Genomic DNA, 24972 nt, shown 5'->3' with positions numbered 1-24972 from the left:
TTATGTGAAATATCTTACTCAGGACAGTACTAAATAAAAAATAACATGCATATTGTATGATCTCTCTTATTTTGTTAAAATTATTCACATTTTCACAGATTCTGCAAGTGGTTCCCATACTTTTTCATGTAACTCTTTAACATGTAACTCTTTATGAAATAAATGTTTTTCTCTAGTTCACATTGGCACCCAATTATTGCAACGTCGTTTTCCCAAGATAACAGCTCTGAGTCTTCATCTGTAATGCCTGATGAGTTTGGAGAACACCTGGCAAAAGATCAGAGATCATTCCTCCATACAGAATCTCTCCAGATCCTTCAGATTCCAGATCCATGTTGGTGCTTCTTCTCTTCAGTTCACTCCACTCATTTTCTTTAGGGTTCAGGTCAGGGGGCTGGGATGGCCATGGCAGAAGCTTCATTTTGTGCTCAGTGACACATTTTTGTGTTAATTTTGATGTTTGTTTTAGATCATTGTCCTGATGGAAGATCCAGCCACGGCCCATTATAAGATTTCTAGCAGAAGCGGTCAGGTTTTGATTTGACTCTCCAGCTGTGATCCTTGGAGAGTCTTTGGCCACTCAAACTTTCCTCCTCACTAGGGGTGTGCACAAATAGTCGAATATTCGTAATTAATATTCAAAAAATAAAAATAAGCGCAGCTGTAACCCTGCTGAGAAGATAACTTATCTGTTAGCAAAATGATCTCGATACATATGCTTCCTTAAAGTTTCGTCGAGGGAGACATATTTACGAACAGAAAACACAAAGTGCTGCTGTTAGAAACTTAGCTTAGCACACCGCTATCTTTGTGTCTCTGCAACTTCTGTCAGCGTAGCGCGTTTTCTCACCCGAGTATGTGGATATTATTGTTTTTCTCAACATGAACATGTGAAACAACATGAACACGATAACTTTATACTGACTCGAGTGTATTATGTACGTTCTGTACAATAACTGCCGCTGTCTGCTTTATTAGCGTTTTTCCGTTCGCGCTGCTTGAGCTTAAATGCTTTTGTTCTTTATATTGTTTGTTTACACATATTGTTTAATGCTTTGAACTAAAAGAAAACCTTAAGATATAATGTAAGCTTGTTCTGTATATTGCCTAATTGTAATCTTGAACAGAAATGGTTACAAAATCATGATGAATTGAAAAAAAAAAAAGTATTTCTCGTTTAACGTCATTTACATAAACAAATATTCGAATATTCGTTTTTTACGAGCCCAAATATTCAATACAATATTTTGGCAAAATGCCCACCCCTACTCCTCACCGCGCATTAGGACGATGTAGACACACGTCCTCTTCCAGGCAGATTTGTAACATCTTTAGTTGATTGGAACTTCTTAATTATTCCCCTGATAATGCAAATGGTGATTTTCAGTGCTTTAGCTAATTTTATACAGCCACTTTCTATTTTGTGAAGCTCAACAATCTTTTGCTGCACATCAGAACTATATTCTTTGGTTTCACCTATTGGAGAAATAAGAGTTGTTTTACTTCGATGAAAGGTTAGAATTTTTTGAATGAAAGATCGAAAGGATAAACAATGCAGATTTATTTTCACAGCCGCCTTTGCTCATATTTACCAAGGATGCCAATATCAGTGGAGGGCACTGTAGTTGAACTATAACGGGCGATGGGTGCCGCTGAATTTAAATATCAGAAACCTAAAATAAACGTATGGTTGAAAACACTGAACAGTTGTGATTCATGACAGGTGAGCGCATCTGTCTCTGGTTCAGCACCAGCCAAAGCATGAACGCTGAATTTAGCAGTTAATGACATGCCGCTCTGAACACACCTGTGTGATTGTATCACATGTATAAAATATATATATTTTCTATATATATATTGTCTTAAAATCTGATCGGGCATGACGACTCTGATCGTATCGTTAGTCATTTGATCGATATTGATGTATGGATCCATGACAATGTATTGTTACACCCCTATCAATGGTGTGTCATTAATGTGATCTCAGATTCACATCACATTCTTAGTTTGACTAAGTATGAACAGAACTTAAGTATGACCTTAATATGACCTTCAATATAATGTTATGCAACCCTAATATTATGCATGTTAACCCAGTGCTGTTGTTCCTGGTTTGTCCATGTACCATGATTTGTTTTCTTAGCATGTGCTTATGTGTTCTCTGCATGATCCTTCATGTATTTCCACCATCTGTTCCATGACTTTACTCCTGTAGTGCATGATGTCTCCTCTACAGGAGCCATGTGACAAGCGATGAAAGCTCTGAGCTTTTGTCCTAACTATCTGCAACTGTGACACAGGACATTTTGTTGATCACTTGGTTTATATTTCTGCAGCGTCGGGTAGCCCCATCCACAGTGAAATCTCATTGGTCCAAAGTTTCGGTCGGCATAGCTGTACAATAAACATCAAAGTATCTTCTGATTGGCTGTGATTGTGTCACATTGTGCAGCTATTTTGCATTCAAACATCTTGAATTGTACCTTTAGGACACTTTTTTTATTTTTTTTTTATGTGACCTTTGGAAGACCTTCATGATATTCATGGTCATTACTTATTATGTTAGAGAAGGTGGCCTGACTTGTGGTCTATGATCAGATTTAAACAACTGATTTTAAAGATTGAGAGTGTGACTGTTTGTTAACGTTATTATTGTATGTCTATGTTTTTGTGCATGTGTATAAGAGAAGGATTTTTGTGTGTGTTGCGCCTAATGGACACAGAGTCCTGTCCTTCATCAGCTTCATCTGCTAACGTGGGCAAAAAAACCCTCCCCTTCTCATGCAGAAGGACATGTTGCTGTCATGGCAACCTCGCCATGTTTCATTGCAATCATGTAACACTTCCTTGACACTTCCACGCCGGGCTCCCGCCAAACCCTCGTGGATCACTATCACAATGTGTTTCCTTATGCTTTTCACTCATGTTATAATTATTGTCATTAATTGTCTTAATTTATTTAAAGGAATACTATCCCTTTAAGTTCTTCCCACATTTATTTTCATGTTAAATTTGGTCACCTTACCCTCCTGGTTGTTTCTCCGAGTATGAAGAGGGACCTCCATGGCTCCCCCTCCCTAACCTAAGCATCACTCTCAAGGGCCCTTCCCGTGACTTTCAGCACCACGGAGAGCTCCGATCCCTAGAGCTCCCTATATTCCTCCACAAAGGAGTCTGCGGAGACCGAGAAAGAGAAAAGGGCCGAGAGAAAAGAGATGAGTACAATCACTGCAGATAAGAGACTGTACCTTTAAGAGAGCGAGAGCGAGAGGAGAACAACAAAACCATGCTAATCTATCACTGACTGTTTTTTTGCCCCTTTTTGCTTAGTACAAGCTGTGTTTAGTAAAAGCTCTTTGCAGCTTCTCCAACACTAGTAAGCCAGCTCAATAGCACGGCGCCGAGCAAGGACGTACACACATGCACACACGACCGCACACGCTCGTTCTCCCTGACTCGCGCGCACACACACATCGCCTCACACGCGTACGGTGCTGCTGCCTGCGAGAACCAGCTGGAGAGAACGAGCCCATCTCGCGCGCCGAGAGAGAGAGGGAGAGGAACAGAGGACGAGAGCGAGAGAGCAAGACAAAGGAAGGCAGGGACGGAAGGAGAAAAGGAGCGAATAGAAGCGCGGCCGGCTCCGGGAGCGGTTAACGACACGGAGTGAAGACAAGAGAGAGGAGGAGGACCAGGAGGGTGGATCAGGAAGCAGGCTGGTGGCTCTCTCTTGTAGGCAGCGGAGCACGGTGAAAGCATTATGGGAAATGCACCATCCCAAGGTATGTCAACCTTATCTTCATTTATTCTTATGTAGAAGGTATTTTTTTTATTTGCTGTGTTTGTTGTTTTCCTCATTTTCTGCTTTTTTTTCCTATTGCTTTTGGTGAGGGGGTGGGGCAAGGTGGGGTTGGAGGGTGTGTGTGTGTGTGTGTGTGTATGTGTGTGTTTGTGTGCATAGTGATCTTTTGGTGGTTCATGCCGTTTGCTCTGTGTCTGTGGGATCCAAGGGCTCTGCTGATGAGCAGGGTATCCAGGGATGGGAGTGATAAGGCTGGCTCAGTGGGTGTGGAAGCTCAGAGATAAATTGCGGGATCCATGCCTAGAGAAATAGAAGGATGGGAAAGAGGGAGAGGGGGAAAAAAAAACATCTGCTAATGATGCTTTTGCTTAATGCATGAACGTGTGTGTGAGTGTGTATATTTGTGGTTTTGCATCTTAGCTTTCAGTGGCCGTGTAGGTATAACGGTTGGAAGCATCACACCCATTAAACCTGGAGTGAGTGTGTGAGTATGTGGTGAGAAAGAATTTTGTGGTGCTTGTGAAGGCAATTACTATTTGAACCCTGAGGAATAAACTTTACTGAGCGACTTGTCTTGCATTGTTTGCGCCACAAACATCAAATAATGTGGCTTGTTTATTGAAAGTTGCTCTTACTACAAGCTTTTTGACTTATCTATTGAACTATAAAACAGTCAAAAACATATTCACATGCATTTAAAGGGATGGTTTACCCAGAATGAAAATTCACCCTTATGTCTTATGCTGCTTATGCCTGTATGATTGACTTGCTTCTGTGGAACACAAGACAAGATGTTTTGAAAAATATTTCAATTGTTTTTGTACATACAGTGAGTTAGTGGGGTCTAAAACAACACTGGAACCCCATTGAGTTTCATAGTCTTCATAGTTTTCTTCATGTTTTTCTTGAGGATGAGTAGATGATTATAGTATTTTCATTTTTGTGTGAACTATCCCTTGAAGGCCTCTTATGAATTGGGTCACTAAGCAGCCGCCCAAAAAAAAAAATTGCGCGATGAGGGGTGTCTTCACGTACATCAACAACATTTCTTTCTGCCGTTTTTCCATCATCAACCATGTTAATAAGTTCATAGTAATGTTAAACTCATAGCTAGAATCAAGTAACAGACACATTTTCATGACTTGCCAGATAATCCAACTTCCTCGCTTACTTTTATCTCCTTTTTTGTCCAGTCTCTGTATGAATAAGAAGTTGTGTCATATATTTCGGGGTTCACTCAGACGGCTACAATAATGCTCTCCTCCATTTTCTGATACAACCAGACGTGTCAAACTGGACGTGTCAATAAGCTCTTCGCTGATTGGCTTGCTCGAAAACGCATCATGCGAATTTCCCGCTCGAGTTGAAATTTTTCACGCGTTTGAAGCGAATATTGCGCATTCGCGGCATTCGCGTCACCCAATTCACGTCATTCGCATCACCCCGCATCTTTGCATTGACTTTGTATGTAATCTACTTGCTCAAATAATTAAGTTTGCTTTTGGTGTGCACACACCATTAGTGCTCCTTAGCAACACCCTGGCAACCACCAACATAAGTGTAGAACCGTGGTGGTTAGAATTTAGCCTGGGTAAACACTTGCGTTTTCTTGAGAAAATTTAAAAATCTAGTTTCAGATTCCTCTTTTGTCTTGTATCTCACAGTTTCAAAGTCACTGTGAATTGGAGGCAAAAAAAAAAAAAAAAGATAGAAAAAGCCAAAGAAAGAGAAATGGACAAAGAGGAGCTTAGAGGCATTTGTCCCTGAAGTCTGCTGGGAGAAGAAATAAGGCATCACAAGAATGATAGAAAGATTTCATATGAGGCCTGAGATAGAAATGCTACAAGAGAAGACAAGAACATTCTTCAGCAGAGAAAAACGCATATACAGAGCAGATGAGGGATGGATTGAAACTAGGGAAACGCTTGCTTGAAGTGAGACTGAGGAAGGCAGGGAGAGAGTAAGAAAGAAGGAGACTGGCTGTTGAAGGCATACCCACACTCTCTTGGGACAGACCAGCTTTGGTAAGCACGAAAGGGAGGGCCGATGTGCCTAAAAAAAGAAGGAATTGCAGAGGATGGAGAACACCGATGCTTCATTACATGAATTACACAGATAATTTGAAGAACAGGAAAACAAGAGTCTGAGAACATCTCACAATTTCTCTCCTTCTTTTCCTTATTTTCCTAAATCTCCTAAATGAAGCTGTTTTTAGCAGGTCACAAGCAGTGGTTCTCAACCTTATTTTAACTCCAAGGGCCCCCATTGTCAACAACAATTTTTGAAGGCCCCATGACTTTTCCAGCCATTCAGATTAATAAAAAGGACTTTTAAAAGTAGTTTTTACTCACAATTTCTACTCTATAAAATATTTTAGAACTTTGTATATTCATTAAATGTATAAAAATGGCCATGGAGTTATACAATTTTATTTATTTACATTACATAACTTTTCCTGCTTTAGAAATCTCACCTTTATAATTGGGCTATACCAGTACCACATATCTCCAGGTTTTCCAAGGCTGTGCTTCCTCAAAGAAAAAAGAAACTATTATTGAGGGGTGAATTAAAATAAGGAATTTCTTGATTATTTTTTGAAGTTGTTCTAGCTTATTTTTATTTTTTCCCCTTAATTTAAATAACAAAATTTTTAGTTTTAAATTTTTAGTTCGGCCCCCTGTTTGAGAACCACTGTGTTAGACCACCTTAAGCCAGTAACAAATCAGTTACCAGCAGCTACTTTACCTATTTAATGTGGTCAAGCTGTTTTTTGACTGGTTGGCCTGTTTGGACCAGCTATTGATTAGCTAATGACCAGCTTTGACCTGTTAATGATCAACTCAGTTAATTATCAGATAATTACTAGTTTTGACCAGCTTGGGCAAGCTAATGGCCAGCTTTGATTAGTAAACAATTTGCTAAGGACCCACAGCATGGACCAGATAATAACCAGCTACCATGTTCCAAAGCTGGTTATTTATTCACCCCCACTCTTATTTACCCATTTCACAGGAAAATATGGCAGAAGCAATGTTGAAGAAAGCTAAATAGAGAGTGAAGATTGCCGAATGTGGAGGTGTAGAAGGTGTGCAGGACGGAGAGTGTAAGAGCATTGCTCTTAGGAATGAAAAGGAGAAATAGGTGTCAAGAAAGACAGGTGGGCGTAACGAAAGAAAGTGTAGATGAAAGAAAAGAGGGGGATGAAAGCACTACTAGGATGAAAGGAAGGGATAGAGAGATGAAGGAGAAACAGTTCCTGGTTGAAACTTGAAGACTTTAGGTTATCTGGTGTGATCTAGTTTCATTCTCATGGAGTGTGTGTGTGTGCATGATGATGGTTTGTGTGATATTTTGTTATGTAATATGCTTATCAGTTTCCCAATGCAATTATTGTAGTATCTATAATACAGAATCTCTATCCAAGACCATAGTATCATAAAGCGTCTCAAGTAAAAGTTAGGGTATTTATTGTAAATCTAAAAAATATATATCTATATAGTATAATATCTCTGGATGAAATATGTTATAGCATGTGTAAATATAGATTTTCACCCTTTCTGAGGCCAAAGACCCCTTGAGAGAGACATACACCACCTTCCAAACGTTTGGGATTGGTAAAAAATTTTTTAAATATTTTTGAAAGGTGTCTCTCACCACGGATGCATTTACTTGATGTAAAATCAATAAAAACAGTAATACTGTGAAGTATTTTCACAGTTTCGAATAACTGTTTCCTTTTGTAATATATTTTAAAATGTAATTTATTCTTGTGATGTCAAAGCTGAATTTTCAGCATCATTACTCCAGTCTTCAGTGTCACATTATCCTTCAGAAATTGTTCTAATATGATGATTTTCTGCTCAAGACACATTTCTTCTTATTATCAATGATGAAAACTGCTTAATATTTTTGTGGAAAACATGATTTTTTTTTTCAGGATTTTTTGATGAATAGAAAGTTCAGCTATTATTATAAATGTCTTAACTGTCACTTTTGATCAATTTAATGCATCCTTACTGAATAAAACTATTAATTTAAAATTTTCTTGCACCGTCACAAGTGTGTTCTCTTACCCTTGTGAAGTAGTGTAGGTAAAAATAGCCGTCCAGACACCACCCCCAATTTTGCCTCCCTTTTCATTGTTTGAGTGCTGTTGAGGTGATTTGTGTCTGATTTGAGTGTCTGCACAGAATATGCTTTTTGAGGTGAATGGCAGGTAGAGGAATGGTTACAAATGACATTCTACAGTTCCGCCAAACAGATATTCAGACGGACGTATCATTACACTCAAGTGGTTAGAGTTACTCAAAATACAGTGATTTACTTCACAGAGGATTAGCCCTTTAAGACTGTTTGTGTGCAGCATTGTAAAACGTGTGCTTTTCCACAATGAATGTGTTCATACAGTCAGTATTTGGGATTGACAAACTCTCAAACTTCCAGTACATGAAACAGAAATTCTAACTCATCTGCAGTGCCTGTAACCATACAAATAATGGTAATATTGTTTTGATATTTAAAACAGTTATTTTTTCTAAACTAAAGTTAGTTCTCACAGGTATGAGGTCAGAAACTCTCCTCATCTGTTTTCTCAGCCGATTGTTAGAGCACAGTTTGGCAGTAGAGTAAAAGTGTAAAATCACTGTGAATCAGACCCAGCTCAAATTAGCTCTTTTTCTGATCCATGGTAATTAAATTCCTATCTGTATCATTAAGCAGGAAACCATCTTGTTATTTGGGTTATTTGAACTTCTTCATATTGCAGGGAGAGCTGAAGCTCTTCACAATATCACATATTAATCAAGTCCAAAAAGTTCTTTATTAAACGTCTGAATGGGGAAAAAGTGCAATGAAGAAGATTTTTTTCCCCCTTTACCATTTCTTGTAGGGACATTTAAAAAGTTAATGAGAGTTTTGACTCTTTCTACAACCACAAAATTTTTATAAACTGAAAGTTGACATCCCTAATATTATTTATTGACTTCAAAAATATAACCCACAAAGCATCCAACTTGTTCTCAAAATTGGATTGTGACTGCTGAAAATTTAAGGTTGTGAGTGTGATTGGTTAAAAATGGTTGTGTACTGAAATGTCTATGAGCAGAAGTGCATTAGCACTTCAAACAGGACTGACAGCTGTATTCTGCTGCTGCGTGACTAAAACCCGAGGACCTGTAATAGTGATGCTTTGTATATTTTTCATTGTGTGTATTTGTACAGAACAACCCTTGAATGATATTACTGTCTGAAAATAAAGCCATGGATTGAGAAAGGATTTACGTTATGCCTTTTCTTCACTTGTCATTTCATATCTGTATGGATTTTGAATTAGTGTAGCTATGCTTGAGAAAGAGGCTTTATATAATAGTAAGATTCTATTATATAGCACCACACTTACAGTCTCATTTGAGAGAAGGGGTAATTTGTCATTTTGTAGACAACAGAATGATAACAGGAAATTAAAGGGTTAGTTCACCCAAAAATGAAATTTCTGTCATTAATTACTCACCCTCATGTCGTTCTACACCTGTAAGACCTTCGTTCATCTTCAGAACACAAATTAAGATATTTTTGATAAAATCCAATGGCTCAGTGAGGCCTCCATTGACAGCAAGTTAATTAAAAAAAATCTCTAAATAAAAGCTACTAAATACATATTTAAAACAGTTCATGTGACTCAACCTTAATGTTATGAAGCTATGAGAATACTTTTTGTGTGCCAAAAAACAAAATAACGACTCTATTCAACAATATCTAGTGATGGATGATTTCAAAACACTGCTTCATGAAGCTTCGAAGCTTTACGAATCTTTTGTTTCGAATCAGTGGTTCGGCGCATGTATCACACTGCCAAAGTCACGTGATTTCAGTAAACGAGGCTTCGTTACGTCATAAGTGTTTCGAAATGTTTAGATAATTCAATAGTTCACGTGACTTTGGCAGTTTGATACAGGCTCCGAACCACTGATTCTAAACAAAAGATTCGTAAAGCTTCGAAGCTTCATGAAGCAGTGTTTTGAAATCGCCCATCACTAGATATTGTTGAATAAAGTCCTTTTTTTTTTTTTTTTGGCGCACAAAAAGTATTCTTGTCGCTTCATAACATTAAGGTTGAACCACTGTAGTCACATGAACTGTTTTAAATATGTCTTTAGTAGCTTTCTGGGCATTGAAAGTGTTAATTATCTTGCTGTCAATGCAGGCCTCACTGAGCCATCAGATTTTATCAAAAATATCTTAATTTGTGTTCTGAAGATGAACGAAGGTTTTACAGGTTTGCAACGACATGAGGGTGAGTAATTAATGACAGAATTTTCATTTTTGGGTGAACTAACCCTGAGTGTCAGAATGATGTGTTTTCAGAGTGACTAAACTATGCAAAGGTTAACTGGTTTGCGCACTGCTGTGCAAAACCCATTGTATCCTACTATTCAAAAGTTTGAGGTCAGTAAGATTTTTTTTATGTTTTTGAAAGAAGTCTCTTATGCTCACGAAGGCTGCATTTGTTTGATCAAAAATATAGTAAAAATATTATTACAATTTAAAATAATTTTGTTTTTTTTTCTTTTAATTTTGATATATTTTAAAGTGTAATTTATTCCTGTGATGCAAAACTGAATCAGCATCATTACTCCAGACGTCAGTGTCACATGATCCTTCAGAAATCATTCTAATATGATGATTTGCTGCTCAAGAAACATTTCTTATTATGTTATCAATGTTGATAACAGTTGTGCTGCTTAATATTTTTGCAGAAACCATGATACATTTATCAAGATTCTTTGATGAATAGAAAGTTTGAAAGAACAGCATTTCTTTGAAATAGAAATCTTTTTATTTGAAATGGAAATCTTTTGTAACATTATAAATACCTTTACTGTCACTTTCAATCAATTTAATGCTGAATAAAAGAACCAATTTCTTTAAAGAAAATTCTCTCTGACACAAACTTTTGAGCAGTGGTGTAAAAAAAAAAAAAAAGTTTATGGTCTAGTGAGCATTTTAATTCAGGCTGTATTTAAAAAAAAAAAAACACTAGACTTATTGAATTGTAAAATTTATAGCTGTAACAGTAAAATCATCAGGGACAAATTTCCATTATAACTGCAGCTTATGAATTTTTGATTGCTGTGTGATACTACCTCAACATTCCTATTTTAAATTAAATTTTTGCATTTTACTTTGAGTGCATTTATCCTCAGGAGAGTTCTGCCATCATACTGTAAAAATGTTTTAATGTGAACTGTCCTCTGATTGGCTGACGATGACATAATGTTTCTGTGACAGTGCGTTGATGATTGGACAGAGGGTTTTATTTTAGAGGGAAACATAGAGTGTCACTGCTAAACATCTGTCAGAGATCTCATCCGCAGTGTATGGCAACATGGGATACGCCAGCCTCCAGCAATGACATTGCTGTGACAGGTAACCTTGAGGGGTGTCCATCTATTCTTTCACTCGTTCTCTTCTTGTTTTTCTTAGTCACACACACAAACAGGTGCATGCTGGTATTCATTGGGGCTTTATAACAGCAGGGGCGCTTAAATGACAGTTATTTCTTTCCAGGCTCAATCTGAATTAATTGGAGCGCTGTCTGTTTCTGCAGAGAGTAGATTTCTCTCTTAGTTTTTTCAGTGTTGCTGCAGTAATAGCTAATTTAGGCCCGAAAATCTCTTACTAAGTTGTCAGAGTCAGTCTATTTGAGTATATGTGTTTGTTTTTGTGCATAAAAGAGGATTAACTGTGAGGCTTTAGGTCTTGGCTCACAAGATAAACCATGAAATAAATCAGAAAATTACATCCCTGAACACAGCTATGTATGTGCATTGCATTTGAATGTGTGTGTCTATATCTGCGGATTTACTTCATAAATCCGAATCTTGGCGGCTATAGGATCCATATCAATCAGTGCGTAATTTGCTGGGGAGCACAGAAAGCCTGCAGATGCTTTCTTAGCACTTTCCTCCTGTGAATCGATTAGTCTTTATGAATGAACAGCCAGATCCCCTTTGACATCCCGCCTGTCCTCTGTATCCCCTCTTGCCAGTCTGTCCATCTTTCTTTCTCTGTTCTCTCTCTTCATCTGTCTGTCTTTGTACAGACTGGAACCTGCAATTGATAATTCAATCATTTTGCTTTTGTCAGAAAAGAGCACTGCTCCTTCAGCTACTCTGTTGACTGTTTTGTTCAACTGGTCTGGATTAAATTATAGCCCCATTTTATATTTACAGTCGTCTCAGGTGATCTGAATACAAATAGACAGCGCTAAGTACTGGTCCCAACGGGGTCCAATATTATTTTGATCTGATCACTCAAACTATTAAAGTTCTATAATAACAGTGAGCACTCAGCATAAGGTCTCGTTTGCGAAGTTAAGAAATTCAATCATCAAGTGCTGTCATGAGATGCATGCTAATAGGTGTAAATGGTGATCTGTCTCAGTTAATACCAGGTGTACACAGCACCTATATTTAGTTATGGGTGATTCTTCAATTTATCTATGTAACTGATGTCTATTCAAGTCAAAAATATAATTTAATATGATTGAATTTACGTGCACTAGGTTACACCACTGTTAGTTTAAAATTGCACATTACCACATTTTACAGTGTATAAGTACCAAATGAATACGTACATTTATAAAATGGTTAGTTCCTGTCCTTGATTCTGATTGGTCAATAGCTGTGTTTTATTCACGATAAAACACGACTGTGACCGCTTCACCCAGCGGTTCTGTGTATCACTACACAACACCCTTAGCAACCATTCTTAGCAACGTAAACTGTATGTTCTCAATTGATATTGTTCATTGAAGCTTACTGTATTATGTAGAAGAGTATTGTGAGAAAGAGATCGATTGAGCGAGTTTATTACCTGCATTCAGATTTAGCATTTTCCTTAAGGTCAGTCCTATGTTCATAATAAAAAATCTGTTTAAATGTCAGATGTATTATCCTGTCCTTTTAACATTTCAGGGGTTTTCCCATGACTGACAGCGCTAGTCAAAGCATTTGTCAGTTGCGTCTTGTTCTGTGTTCACAACAATTCAGTCTTTTCAATGTAAAAGTCTTCGCTGCTGACTGACACACTCATAAAGACAGTCTTTGCCGCCATCTAATGGCGTAATAATGTAACTTCTGTTGCTGTTCACGATCAGGGACTATTTTTTCGGCAGAAGGAAGGCTTTTAGTGATTTTAGTTCATGAAAGTTGCATTGATACATATATTTTTTGGCTTTAATATTTGTATTGTGTGGTAACTGTTTTATAAAAGCATTAAGGTATTCGAGGCTGGTGCTGTATCGTGAGCAAGTCACAGCTGAAGGGGTTACAGGCACTCCGCTTTGTGTCGCTTCAGTCAGCTGTGACTTATTCACGATACAGCACAGCCTCTCGTACCTTATTGCTTATATATAAATAGAGTATATATACACTACCGTTCAAAAGTTTCGTAGCAGTAAGGTAAAGGCATTTATAATGATACAAAAGATTTCTATTTAAATGAAATGTTCTTTTCAGATTTCAAAAATCTCAAAAAAAAAAATGTATGAAGGTTTCCACAAAAATATTAAGCAGCACAACTGTTTTCAACATTGATAAAAATAAGAAATGTTTCTTGAGCAGCAAATCATCATAAGAATGATTTCTGAAGGATCTTGGGACAGTTGAGACTGGAGTAATCATCACAGAAAGAAATTACATTTTAAAATATATTCACATAGAAAACAGTTATTTTAAATTACAATAATATTTAACAACATTACTCTTTTTACTGTATTTTTTGATCAAATAAAGGCAGCCTTTGTGAGCATAAGAGACTTCTTTCAAAAACATAAAGAAAAAAATCTTACTGGCCACAAACGATTGAACAGTAGTGTGTAAATTCATGTTTTTTTATTATGTGCATAAATGTGTATATACGTATATGTTTTAGAGAGAAAACACAACACCTTAAAGGTGACCTATTATGCCCCTTTTTACAAGATGTAATATAAGTCTCAGGTATCCCCAAAGGGCAAAAATGGTGGCGCCATGGGTGGAAACATACAGATTCAGGGGGCGGTAATATTATGATAAGATCCCCTTCCTACATCACAAGGGGAGCGAAATCTGAACGGCTCGATTTTTCACATGCTTGCAGAGAAAGGCTTACCAAAACAAAGTTACTGGGTTGTCCTTTTTCACATTTTCTGGGTTGGTAGATGCACCAGGGACCCGATTATAGCACTTAAACACGGAAAAAGTCAGATTTTCTTGATATGTCCCCTTTAAACATTTATAAAGGAATGTTAAGATGTCAGGGTAATTTAACTTTTCTCCATTAAAAAAAAATAAGTAAAGAGATGCAATAAAAAGCTAATGTAATCTCTTCTTTAAACCTAGATTTTTTTTCCTTTAAAATCATCCTAGAGGACAGAAAAGTTCCCGTAATTGAAGAATCACCCATATATGAAATTAAATTATGTGCAAACCTTTATTGCTCTGATTCAAAATGGTCTCTGATATTCGGCTGAATATAAAAGCAGGCTTTCAGAAGCTGTTACTTCTTGATAATATTCACCTCATGTCATTCTTCAGTGATTCTTATCATTGCCTGATATAATTCAAACAGTGAGGCAATCACACAGCACCACAGATGCCACACAGGTGCCTGAGCCTGTTCTTCCTCTCCTGCGGTCACTGCGCTTACTGGCTTTTTCAGACTCACTGGCACTTCGGCAGCTACCTGAATATTCAAGTCAAGTCAAAGTCAGCTTTATTGTCATTCTGCTATATGTGGAGACATAAAGTGGAACAAAATGTCATGCCTCGCAGGACCCCACGGTGCTAAATATTTGAACATAAAAATAAACGTATGTAGCACCGTCTCTCTATTTTTGTTCTTGTTTGTTCTCAGTAGAAAAACTAGATCTACCCTTACATTATTGTCACATATTTATATATAATATGTTCACATGAGCTTCTAGGTTCACCTTGATCTCACTCATATTGCTCACAGCTAGAGACATTTGGTACGTATTTCTTTCTATTCTATTCCATGCATGTATTTAAGCATTTCCCTGACCTTTCTCTCCCTCTCCATGTCATTCATCTGCGATTGACTGTTCAGCTGTCGGGACTGGAAGTAGTGTTGCGATTTGTGGCTGGACCGGTCTTAATTCTCTTCCTGTCAGCAGCAGAACTAGGTCAGACTGGTGCCTGTGTCTGAGCCTGCAGACAGAAACAAGCAATCACCACTTTGTCTGGCCCGAGGAGCCCACAGTTGTTTGCTGTTAGCCATTAGTACCAGACAATGAGGCTCCACTGGCACCGCGCTCCATCACTCAATTCAATGAACATATTCAGCGGAGCATCCCATAGACAAATATCTGCTTTTAAAAGCAGCCCATGAGATGTCTCCCCAATCCCTGGTCTCACTCTTAAGCCTCACAAGTTTGTTTAAATGGCTTGCTAACAATTCCAACAGGGTTATTTTTGCCATTTCTCCCCCCCTTCTTGAACATTTTCAGTATATCTCAAATTATGTGCACTATAGGCCTACCGTTCAAACGTTTGGGGTCAGTAAGTTTTTAATACTTTTATTCAACAAGGATGCATTAAATAATCAAAAGTGACACACATGTATAAAGTTAAAAAAATATATCACAACTGTTTTCAGTTATTGATAATTATAAGAAATGTTTCTTGAGCAGCAAATCAGCATATTATTATGATTTCTGAAGGATCATGTGACACTGAAGGCTGGAGTAATAATGCTGAACAGCCAGCTTTTATTTCTTTTAGTTATTTTAAACTGTGATATTTCACAATAATGCTATTTTACTGTATTGTTGATCAAATAAATGCACAACAGCATATTGTGGTGGAAATGACTGAAGTGGCATATTAAACATTTTAATGGCTATCGCTAATTTCATAAGTAGCATTTTATATATGCTAATTACTTACAATTAAATCATATTTTTCATACTTTTTCATACATAATTTGGCAGAATTCATTGGAAGTGATAGACAATAGCAAAAAAGTGTTTCATAGACAAGGCTTAAGCTAGTCCCAGACTAAAATGCATGTTTGAGCTGTTTTAACTGAAACTAACTTGCACTGACAGATCTTAAAATATGTCAATGTCATTGTTTTGTCACAAGATAGTGAACGTTTATAAAATCTGCTTAAATTCTCTAATTGAACTAAGGCGTAATCGTGGCTTAGACTAAGCCCTGTCTGTGAAACCAAGCCATCGTATATTATCTATATATAGTTTTGTTCACAAATCATGTCATTGACGCCGTCTGACACTGGTAACCAAGTACACTAACCTTTAATAAAACTCTATTACCGGCAAAACATTTTTGTTGCTGAGAAAAAGACAGCACAACTAAGGGACTGTCATAATTTGTGTTTATATTTGTGTTTATATAAGTTTATATAAATCATTTTCAGAAAACAATATTTGAAATGATTTGTTTATTATTCTCACTTAAATGATCTTGTTTTTTTTGTTGTTGTTGTTTTTTTATAATGGGGTTTAATATTGTAAGATTGAAAGTTTACATCTGGGACCAGAGTAAAATAAGCTGGAAATAATGAAGACTTAGTAAAAAGTTAATTGACCTTAATGAAACAAAAAGAAAAAAAATTCTAAAGTCTATAAAAAATCAACTCCAGGACATAAAGTGCTGGCAGTTGAGAAATCCCCAATATATGATTGAAAGTTGTGTGTCATGTATGAGGTCATAGTATAGAGATGAGGATGAGAGCAAAGTCACTCATCTAGTCTCTGTGTTTGCAGGATGATGTTTAGGCTACATCCACATGAAGTTTCCTCATCTTAAGAAATATCTGCGTCCACACGAAACCACTGAAACGACTCAAAATGATGTAGTATACATGCCAGACCAGTATGTGGCGCTGTAATTCTGCCCCAGAGATACACTTAAAACAGCGAATAAGACTTGGAGCATGCGCATAAACCTTGCGCGCTGTATGCAAACTATAGTAAAGCTTAGAAATAATGCTTTATTTTGGCTCAGTAGCTTCTGCAGCACGAACACAAGCATCTAGTGTCTGCTATTGTTGTTGTTGTTGTTGCTGTTAGCGGTGTCTGACTAGGGTCGACATGACATCATCGGCACTTTTCAGATTTATCCACTCTGGGACCCGGTTTCAAAAAATAGCGGTTTCACTTTCCGAAAACGCTGGATCCGTGTGGACGAAACGCATATCCGATACAAAATTTGTGCGTTTTCACAGAAACGCGTCTCCGTGTGGACGGGGCCTTAATGTTGAGTGACAGAGAGAGGGGAGCATCCAGCACCAGCTCTATATTTAAACACTCATGGATTTGCTTGACTCTCGCACACACACGAAAATTCCCACAGCTGAATCTAATCTGTAAATGTTTAAATAGTGGCCTTCAGCACAAGGTTAAGGATCCCTAGGTATTCCTGGCACATAAACGTCATATATGTGTATATGTGCACAAGTTGGTTGTGTCAGTCTGAAACTGTGAAAGCGTGTGTTTGCACTGAAATGGTAATCGCCTGGCCTCCATCTGACACTCGTCTCCCTCCCTCTGTTCTTCAGCCATCACTGCTGGAGAGAGAGAGAGAGTGAACGTACACGGCAGCCGCTCCAGAATACAAAGCAGGTCGAGATGATGTGGGAGGTGTGTGGGGCAGAGGGGTTTATGGGTAGGGATGAGGTGATGCGCTTATGACACCTTGCTAGCAATTCTTAAGGTGCCCCTATTATGCTTTTTCAGATATTACCTTTTATTTGGTGTGTTTTATAGCTCTTTGTGAATGTAAAAGGTCAAAGTTTCAAATATCAAAGATAAATTGAGTTATTGTCTCCCAAAAGACACAACCGATTCTGAACTGCCTGAAAGAAATCGCCTGTAATTCCAATTTTACTTTCTGCTTGAACCTATGTAGGTTTGTAACAAATTTGCATAATGCCTGTCTTTGGTCTTCATTGGCTCAAACACTGTAGTTGAAGCTGAGGCCTGGCAGAGTTTGGTTTGTGTTGTCGACATGTCAAGAAAACGCTGTTTTCTGTGCCGCAAATGTAAATCTACTTTGCAGCACATCCAAAGTGTGAGGATTCGGCTCGAATTCATATGGTAAAATCAATACTCTTGCTACTATTCATATCACAAGTACTGAGGAAGCCTCTGAAGCTGAAATTGAGATATGGTAATATGTGTTTTACTTCTGACACACGCTGTAAGTTGTAAACCAATAACAACAGACTGGGCCATCTGACCAATCAGAGCAGAGTAGCTCACAGAAAGGAGGAGTTTAGACAGACCGAATCCTTTATCGATGCTGTAATGTATATTATGAGAAAAATAAAGTGTTTTTGACCTTGGATGAATGTAAACCTGTGGTAGGAGATCTCTAAAACAAAAAGAGATATTTTCTGTGCCAAATACACTCCTTCAGGGTTCGTATAAGTTTCGGAAAATTATTTCCTGTATTACGTCATAAAGGGTGGAATTACTTGTATGTGCACTTGTCCCAGAAGAGCGCATGCGCACACATCAACCAGAGCGATAGAGCAAGAGCATGCCCACATCAACGTGCTTCGTTCGGTTACAGAAGTCATCGGCAGCAGTGCACAGGACTTGCTCGAGAAAGATTTGTCACTTTCTTTTTAGCCCACGAAATCAACAACGTCACCAAAGAAGTGTGTTTTTGGTTGTGAGGGAAAGATAACCTTGCTTCCCAAAGAACCCAGTGTTCAGTGGAGCTGAGAGATTTGTGCTCACGCATTACATTGATGCGCTCTCGACATTTGTCATTAAAATAGCCATAAAAACCGCCTTAAATTAACTATAAAAATAAGGATAAAGTCGTGTCTGAAAGTTACGATCAGTATTTTCTCAGGATCGGCGCTTATGGTTTTATAAACAAGGCCTAGTTCTGTGCTGGATTTGCAGATCGTTTGAAACTGAAAGATGGAGCGGTCACAGCGGTAATGATCCCAGTCATGAGTCAGAACCGCAGGTGGTGAGTAAAACTGCATCAAATGTCTGTTTTGTTGGCAACCGGTGCGTAAGTGCATATAATGTAAACAACACAAACGTAAAGTGAATCAAAAGTTATCCAAGGATAATGCAATGGTGTATTGTGTGTGTTTGTTTAGCTTTTGAGCTTTTGCCCACGGCACGCCTTCAGGAGCTTGGCTTTTTTTCCGGAAAGAGTCGGTACAACGTATCTGTCTTTCATAAATCTGATAAAAATAAAGACTTTTTGGAGATATGAAGGATGCAATACTACTCTATAGGTACTCAAGATTAACATGAGATTGTGTTATGTACCCTTTAAAAAAGCATGATAGGAGCACTTTAAAGCTTCTTTCATAAGAAAACCACTGTTTCTCTTTTCTATCACAACAATATGCAACCCAGGTATTGAAATGCAGATGTTATATATTTTAAAAAGTTTGTTGAAATGATTAAGAGCTTCTTTTGTAGGTATTTCAATACTGTTTCGCACACCCTTTTCGACTTTTCATCTCTGCCACCCATCCTGTCTGCTCACAGTCATATCTCACTGTGACATGCTCAGTCATTTAGTGAAGCATGTCTGTGGAGAAACTGTTTGTTTGTGAGATCAGATTGTCATCTGTAATTGCCGGTCTTTAAGCTCAGTAATAAGGAAGGACACCATGGTTTTGTTTACAAGCAAAGCTATAGGGGTGCAGTGCAGTGAATGACTGGGAAAATGTGATGCATATTTATAGTGGCTTAATGTTACATGTAAATTTGGAGCAAGTGGTAGTCAGCTAATGTTTTGCTTTAGCGTCCAACGCATTTTGGTAATGTGCCGTTAAATTGCTTATGCTCTCTATGGATTTGTGACATTAGAATGGAGAAAGGTAGGAACAAAATGGAAAAGTTGGCAACCGGGAACTCTGATGAGGAGTGAAATGATGGATAGAGAATGAGAAGAGTTGCTTTCATGCCTGTGAGTGAGTTAAACTGGCTAATGTTTGACCTTCGTCAAGATCAAAATCTGAGTGCAACACAGAGTGATGCCAGTACGTGCACACACACACACACACACACACACACACACACACACACACACACACACACAAACACAAACACACAAATCAATTAAATTAAGCTACATCAGATGGCTTCTGAAAATAGTTATTGCATTGTCCATCCATTTACTTCTCCAGTTTCATTGTATTTCCTTCTCTGTGGTGTGTATTTGTGTGTATGCATGCAGAAGTAATGCCCTATTAGGACTGGACTAGTTTTCCCAGCGGAGGTCACGTAAATTCACGTTTCAGTAATCTACTTCGCATCTATTTTAGTCATGTCCACATCAAACACGTCTGTGTTTTTCTTGCACAACCTTGGAAAAAATTTCTCTGAGAAAATTTCTGTTCTCTGAGAAATTTAATCCTGTCCAGATAGGAATGTCTTTGATTGCAGTATATTATTTTATTATGCAGTATTATTATGTTGAATACTGTAGCTAAAGTTACATTTATCGTTTCACTTCCTGGTGCAGCTGCATTATGGATTCAGTTCATTCTGCCAACTTTCAGTGGACTAATAGTATACCACCTGATGCAAAGGAAAAAAGTAGTGTTGTAGTCGAAACCAGCTAATTCAAGACCAAAATCCAGGCTAAAACCTGAGTAGGTTGAAAAGGTGCATTCCATTTGATCGTAAGTACCCTGCGAAGTGAACTTCACAGGGTTTTCCACCATCTTAAGTGAGATTCCAATTCGAAGGGATCGAACGTTCAGTTTGAAGCGCTGCATAAGGAATAAATTAACATCACTTCACAGTAAGTGAAGAGGGAAATTTACTCACCGGTATTACATATCACTCCAGTACTAGAAGAAATTTGAGTGAAAATTATTTGAGGCTCCAGCATTTTTATTGAGCTTAATTTGTCCCAAGTGTGGTTTGCATGACATTGTTCACAGGTATAAGGAGCAAGAGATGTGACTATTACAAATAAGATAAAATACACATCTAATATTACCAAATGATGTTATTTTCATATTAAGACATTCAGTTTAGCATTTCAAATGACAATTTATATGAATTAAATGAGTAATAACTTAATATACAAATACAAATCGATGTATTGGATACATTACACATCATACATATTACATGAACATTTATATTATGTTTATTTACAGAAGCACATTATGTCATAATACATTACATTCCTCTAATATGCGCGGCTCAAGTGTCATCTATGGTTGATGACGTTGCAGGGTGATCATATTTTGTTCAGCACTCACTGTAGTAGCATTCTCAGATATCTAAATTAATTCCTTCCCTTAAATATATGCATAATGCTATAATTACATTGCATATTTCAAGTGATTTGAGTGTGTTTTGTGATACACACATCTTGATCATATGATCTTGCATAATACCTAAATCTAGACAACAGACACTCGAATTTTAGTAAAAACTGCTTCTATCCTAATCCGGTCCAGTGCATAAAATCACAGACAGCCTATATTATTAACTGTATCTCAGATGTCATGTAGAAAACAAGTCCTGCTTGTTCATACACATGTAGATGTGTAAACATAAATAAAATAGCCACAGGCAGATGCTGTCGTCATTTGAAAGGATCCTCCTTCACTTTTATTTCTGCTCTCATGTGTTCATCTATTCATCTTCCATCGCAACATCTTTTGCGGGGCGGAAGATGTTTTAGAAATCACCCGAGGAAGATAGTAGATGACACAAACCATCTGTTGCCCCCTGCTGTGTGGACTGGATGTGATGTCATCATAGTTGGACAGGTATCAAAGTGGTGTCTTTTTAGCTGCCTGGCATCTGCCTGGGCAAGATGCTCTGAGTGTGTTTCAGTGAACTTTCTGGAACTTTGCAAAGAGTTGACTTCTTTTTTTTTTTTTTTTTGGCCATCCTGGAACACCATCAATAACTGTTCACAACTCTTGTCACTTAGAGATCCACTTAGATGACAAAAGCAGTGGCATTTCCTCTCTCTCTCTTTCTCTGTCTGTTATACACACACACACACACACACACACACACACACACACACACACACACACACACACACACACACACACTCAGTTTTACACAACCCAACACATGTGGATAAGAGCCATTCATAATTCATCTCCCACTGCAATTAAACAAAACACTGTATAAACACTCACTCAAATGTCACTGTGCTAAACCTAAACACTATTGAACACTAAATTATCATTTGTTCATGTAAGTTCCTTCATAATGGTAATAGCTCCTGATTAGTTCCTGTATGCATGAACGCAGTGACTAACTGCATTGAACCTAAACCCAGTCTGCTAACGTAAACATCACTGGGCTGAACATAAACTCATTCTGAATTTTAACATAAATGCCACAGCACTGAATCTAACACATTTTGAATGTTAACATAAACATCACCTCACTGAACCAAAATATCATCTGAACCCTAACGCAGTGTTGGGTGTAACTCACTACTAAGTTAGTAATTACTGTAGTTTAATTACTTTTCCTTTGAAAAAGTAAAGTAAGGGATTACTCTTAATTTCTTTTATGGTTTACATCACTGATATCGGACACTCATTGGCTCTCACCTGCTTCGTCACAGATTGCGACATTGCCGTGTTTCAGTGGATAGACATTTGAAATAAGTGCGCACCTTCACGGAGAGAAGCCGGATTCATATTTTCATGGATTAATAACTTAAATTCTGCTCTGTACCCCATAAAAACTATTACCGCCAACGAGGACTGTGACTGCAAATCATCATCATTTGAACTACTTTTGGTAACACTTTTGACATTTTCGCAATAAATAAATTATTGTGATTATGTACCGTTATAAATAAAAGAATAACAGACAAACAACAATTTTAATGCTATATTGTTACTAAAATTGTCATTTTCCTACACATTTATGTCCATTATGTTTTATTCTTTTAATATTCTGTATAAAATAGGTATGTTTAGGTTCAGGTTGGGGCCTAGGGATCTTACATTTATCTATAAAATAATAAAAGGAAAATTATACATCTTTATGACATGAAATAATTTTTTTTTTCTTTTTTTCGCTGTAAAAACGTAATAATGCTACGTTTAAATGCTGCCAATACATTCATATTGTACGTTTCAGCACCTATCCAAACGTACAAAAATGTATGTTTTGTGCCTTTGAAAGTTACTTATTAATACTTATAAAAGGGTTAGTTCCTGTCCTTGATTCTGATTGGTCAATAGCTGTGTTTTATTCACGATAAAACACGTCTATGACCGCTTCACCCAGCGGTTCTGTGTATCACTACACAACACCCTTAGCAACCACTCTTAGCAACGTAAACTGTTTGTTCTCATTTGATATTGTTCATTGAAGATTACTGTATTATGTAGAAGAGTATTGTGAGAAAGAGATCGAGTGAGCGAGTTTATTACCTGCATTCAGATTCAGCATTTTCCTTCAGGTCAGTCCTATGTTCATAATAAAAAATCTGTTTAAATGTCCGATGTATTATCTTGTCCTTTTAACATTTTAAGGGGTTTTCCCGTGACTGACAGCGCTAGTCAAAGCATTTGTCAGTTGTGTCTTGTTCCGTGTTCAAAACAATTCAGTCTTTTCAATGTAAAAGTCTTCGCTGCTGACTGACACACTCATAAAGACAGTCTTTACTGCCATCTAATGCCGTAATAATGTAACTTCTGTTGCTGTTCACGGTCAGGGACTATTTTTTCCGGCAGAAGGAAGGCTTTAGTGAAAGTTGCATTGATACATATTTTTGGCTTTAATATTTGTATTGTGTGGTAACCATTTTATAATAAGTGACTCATTCACGATACAGCACAGCCTCTTGTACCTTATTGCTTACCTACATATTAACAAAGAGACCAGGCTGTAAAAACAGCTTTTCTTCGACATGGCACCTAGTGGTGCAACGGATCACAAAACTCATGGTTCGGATCATATAACGGTTTTTGAGTCATGGATCAGATCATTTTTTGGATCAGCAAAAAAAAAAAAAAAAAAAAAATACAAATTAAAATGGGGGGTGTTAAGACAAATAACTTTGCTTCCCATTTATTACTTAAAGAACACTTTAAGTACTTTGATACCACAGCAAAAACTCCTGACTAATAAAGTTCAAACATTATTAAAGACAAGTGAACAGACAGTAAAAATAAGAATACACAAATTAAAACAGAGATGAATAGCTACTATAGAACAGTTACAAATAAAGTTAGGTCTTACAGTAGTAGAGAAATGTAATAATATACATATAATAATTGTAATTACACTGCATAGTGTTCACTGTATAAATTAAATATAGTTTAATCATTGGTAAAGTTGTTGACAATTAATGACAATTATTTTTAGGCTGCTGTCATTAAATGCATGTAACATAATGTACAAATGCACGGAACCAATATGATGAAACATATCCGAGTTTCTTTCTAGAATTATCTCACTTAAGACTTCATAACCGACTATATACAAGAATACTTGTCGAGACGGGGATTTTGAGATCTGTTTGTTTGTATGTGTCCATTCAAGCGCAAGGAGTCATGAAACAGAGCTCGATTATGTGTTCGCTCGCCATCTGAAAGGCGCCTCTGTGAGCGTGCTCGAATTGTTTGGAAACGCTTAAGTGTTTTAAATTGGTAAGACTTACAAAAATGTGCAAATAATAAACTTTCACTATATAATGGCTAATGCAGTTAATCCACGAATCACATGCATTCCGAACCGTGGGACCTGGTTCGTACCGATCACGGATCAACTACGATCCGTTGCACCCCTAATGGCAACAACACGCTACTAAAGCAGGTCTTCTTCGTCTTCTCTAGCTCAGCTCAACCAGGCATCGCCCCTTTTTTGGCATATTCCATGAACAAGGATTATTTAAATGAGTGACATTGTGGCTTCATAAGTTCTGGAAGAAGTGCGTTGTAGTCCAAATGAGCCTTTAGTTGCAGTTCTTGAAAAGTGTTTTCTGTTAAAGTGAATATCTCCCTTTGGAGTGGACTTTGAGCTTCGTAACCTTGCAGATCTTTTTTTAATGCTCAAACAGCAACATTACACACAAACTAAAATTGAAAAAGCATAATAGGACCAAATTAATGTCACTGTGCTGCATTTAAACATTGTCCGAGTGCTAACCTAAACATCACTA

General features: G+C 37.4%; 1 protein-coding gene across 3 annotated transcripts in view; it reads left to right on the top strand.

Annotated features, from left to right (window-relative positions):
* Nucleotides 1-3247: 3247 nt before the first annotated feature.
* The window catches only part of srcin1a (SRC kinase signaling inhibitor 1a), a 118358-nt gene continuing 96633 nt past the window's right edge, over nucleotides 3248-24972 (top strand). Inside the window, exon 1 of one of the 3 annotated variants that reach the window (XM_051885427.1) lies at nucleotides 3248-3782. In XM_051885427.1, coding sequence (XP_051741387.1) covers nucleotides 3761-3782 — 22 coding nt within the window. In that variant the 5' untranslated portion in view covers nucleotides 3248-3760. The remainder of the gene's footprint in view (nucleotides 3783-24972) is intronic. The other 2 variants (XM_051885434.1, XM_051885438.1) reach the window with 2 other exon arrangements.

This window comes from Ctenopharyngodon idella, chromosome 3, assembly GCF_019924925.1.
Source record: "Ctenopharyngodon idella isolate HZGC_01 chromosome 3, HZGC01, whole genome shotgun sequence".
In the NCBI taxonomy this organism is placed as follows: Eukaryota; Metazoa; Chordata; class Actinopteri; order Cypriniformes; family Xenocyprididae; genus Ctenopharyngodon; species Ctenopharyngodon idella.
The sequence above is the reverse complement of the archived record's forward strand: the minus strand, read 5'-3'. Positions and strand labels throughout refer to the sequence as shown.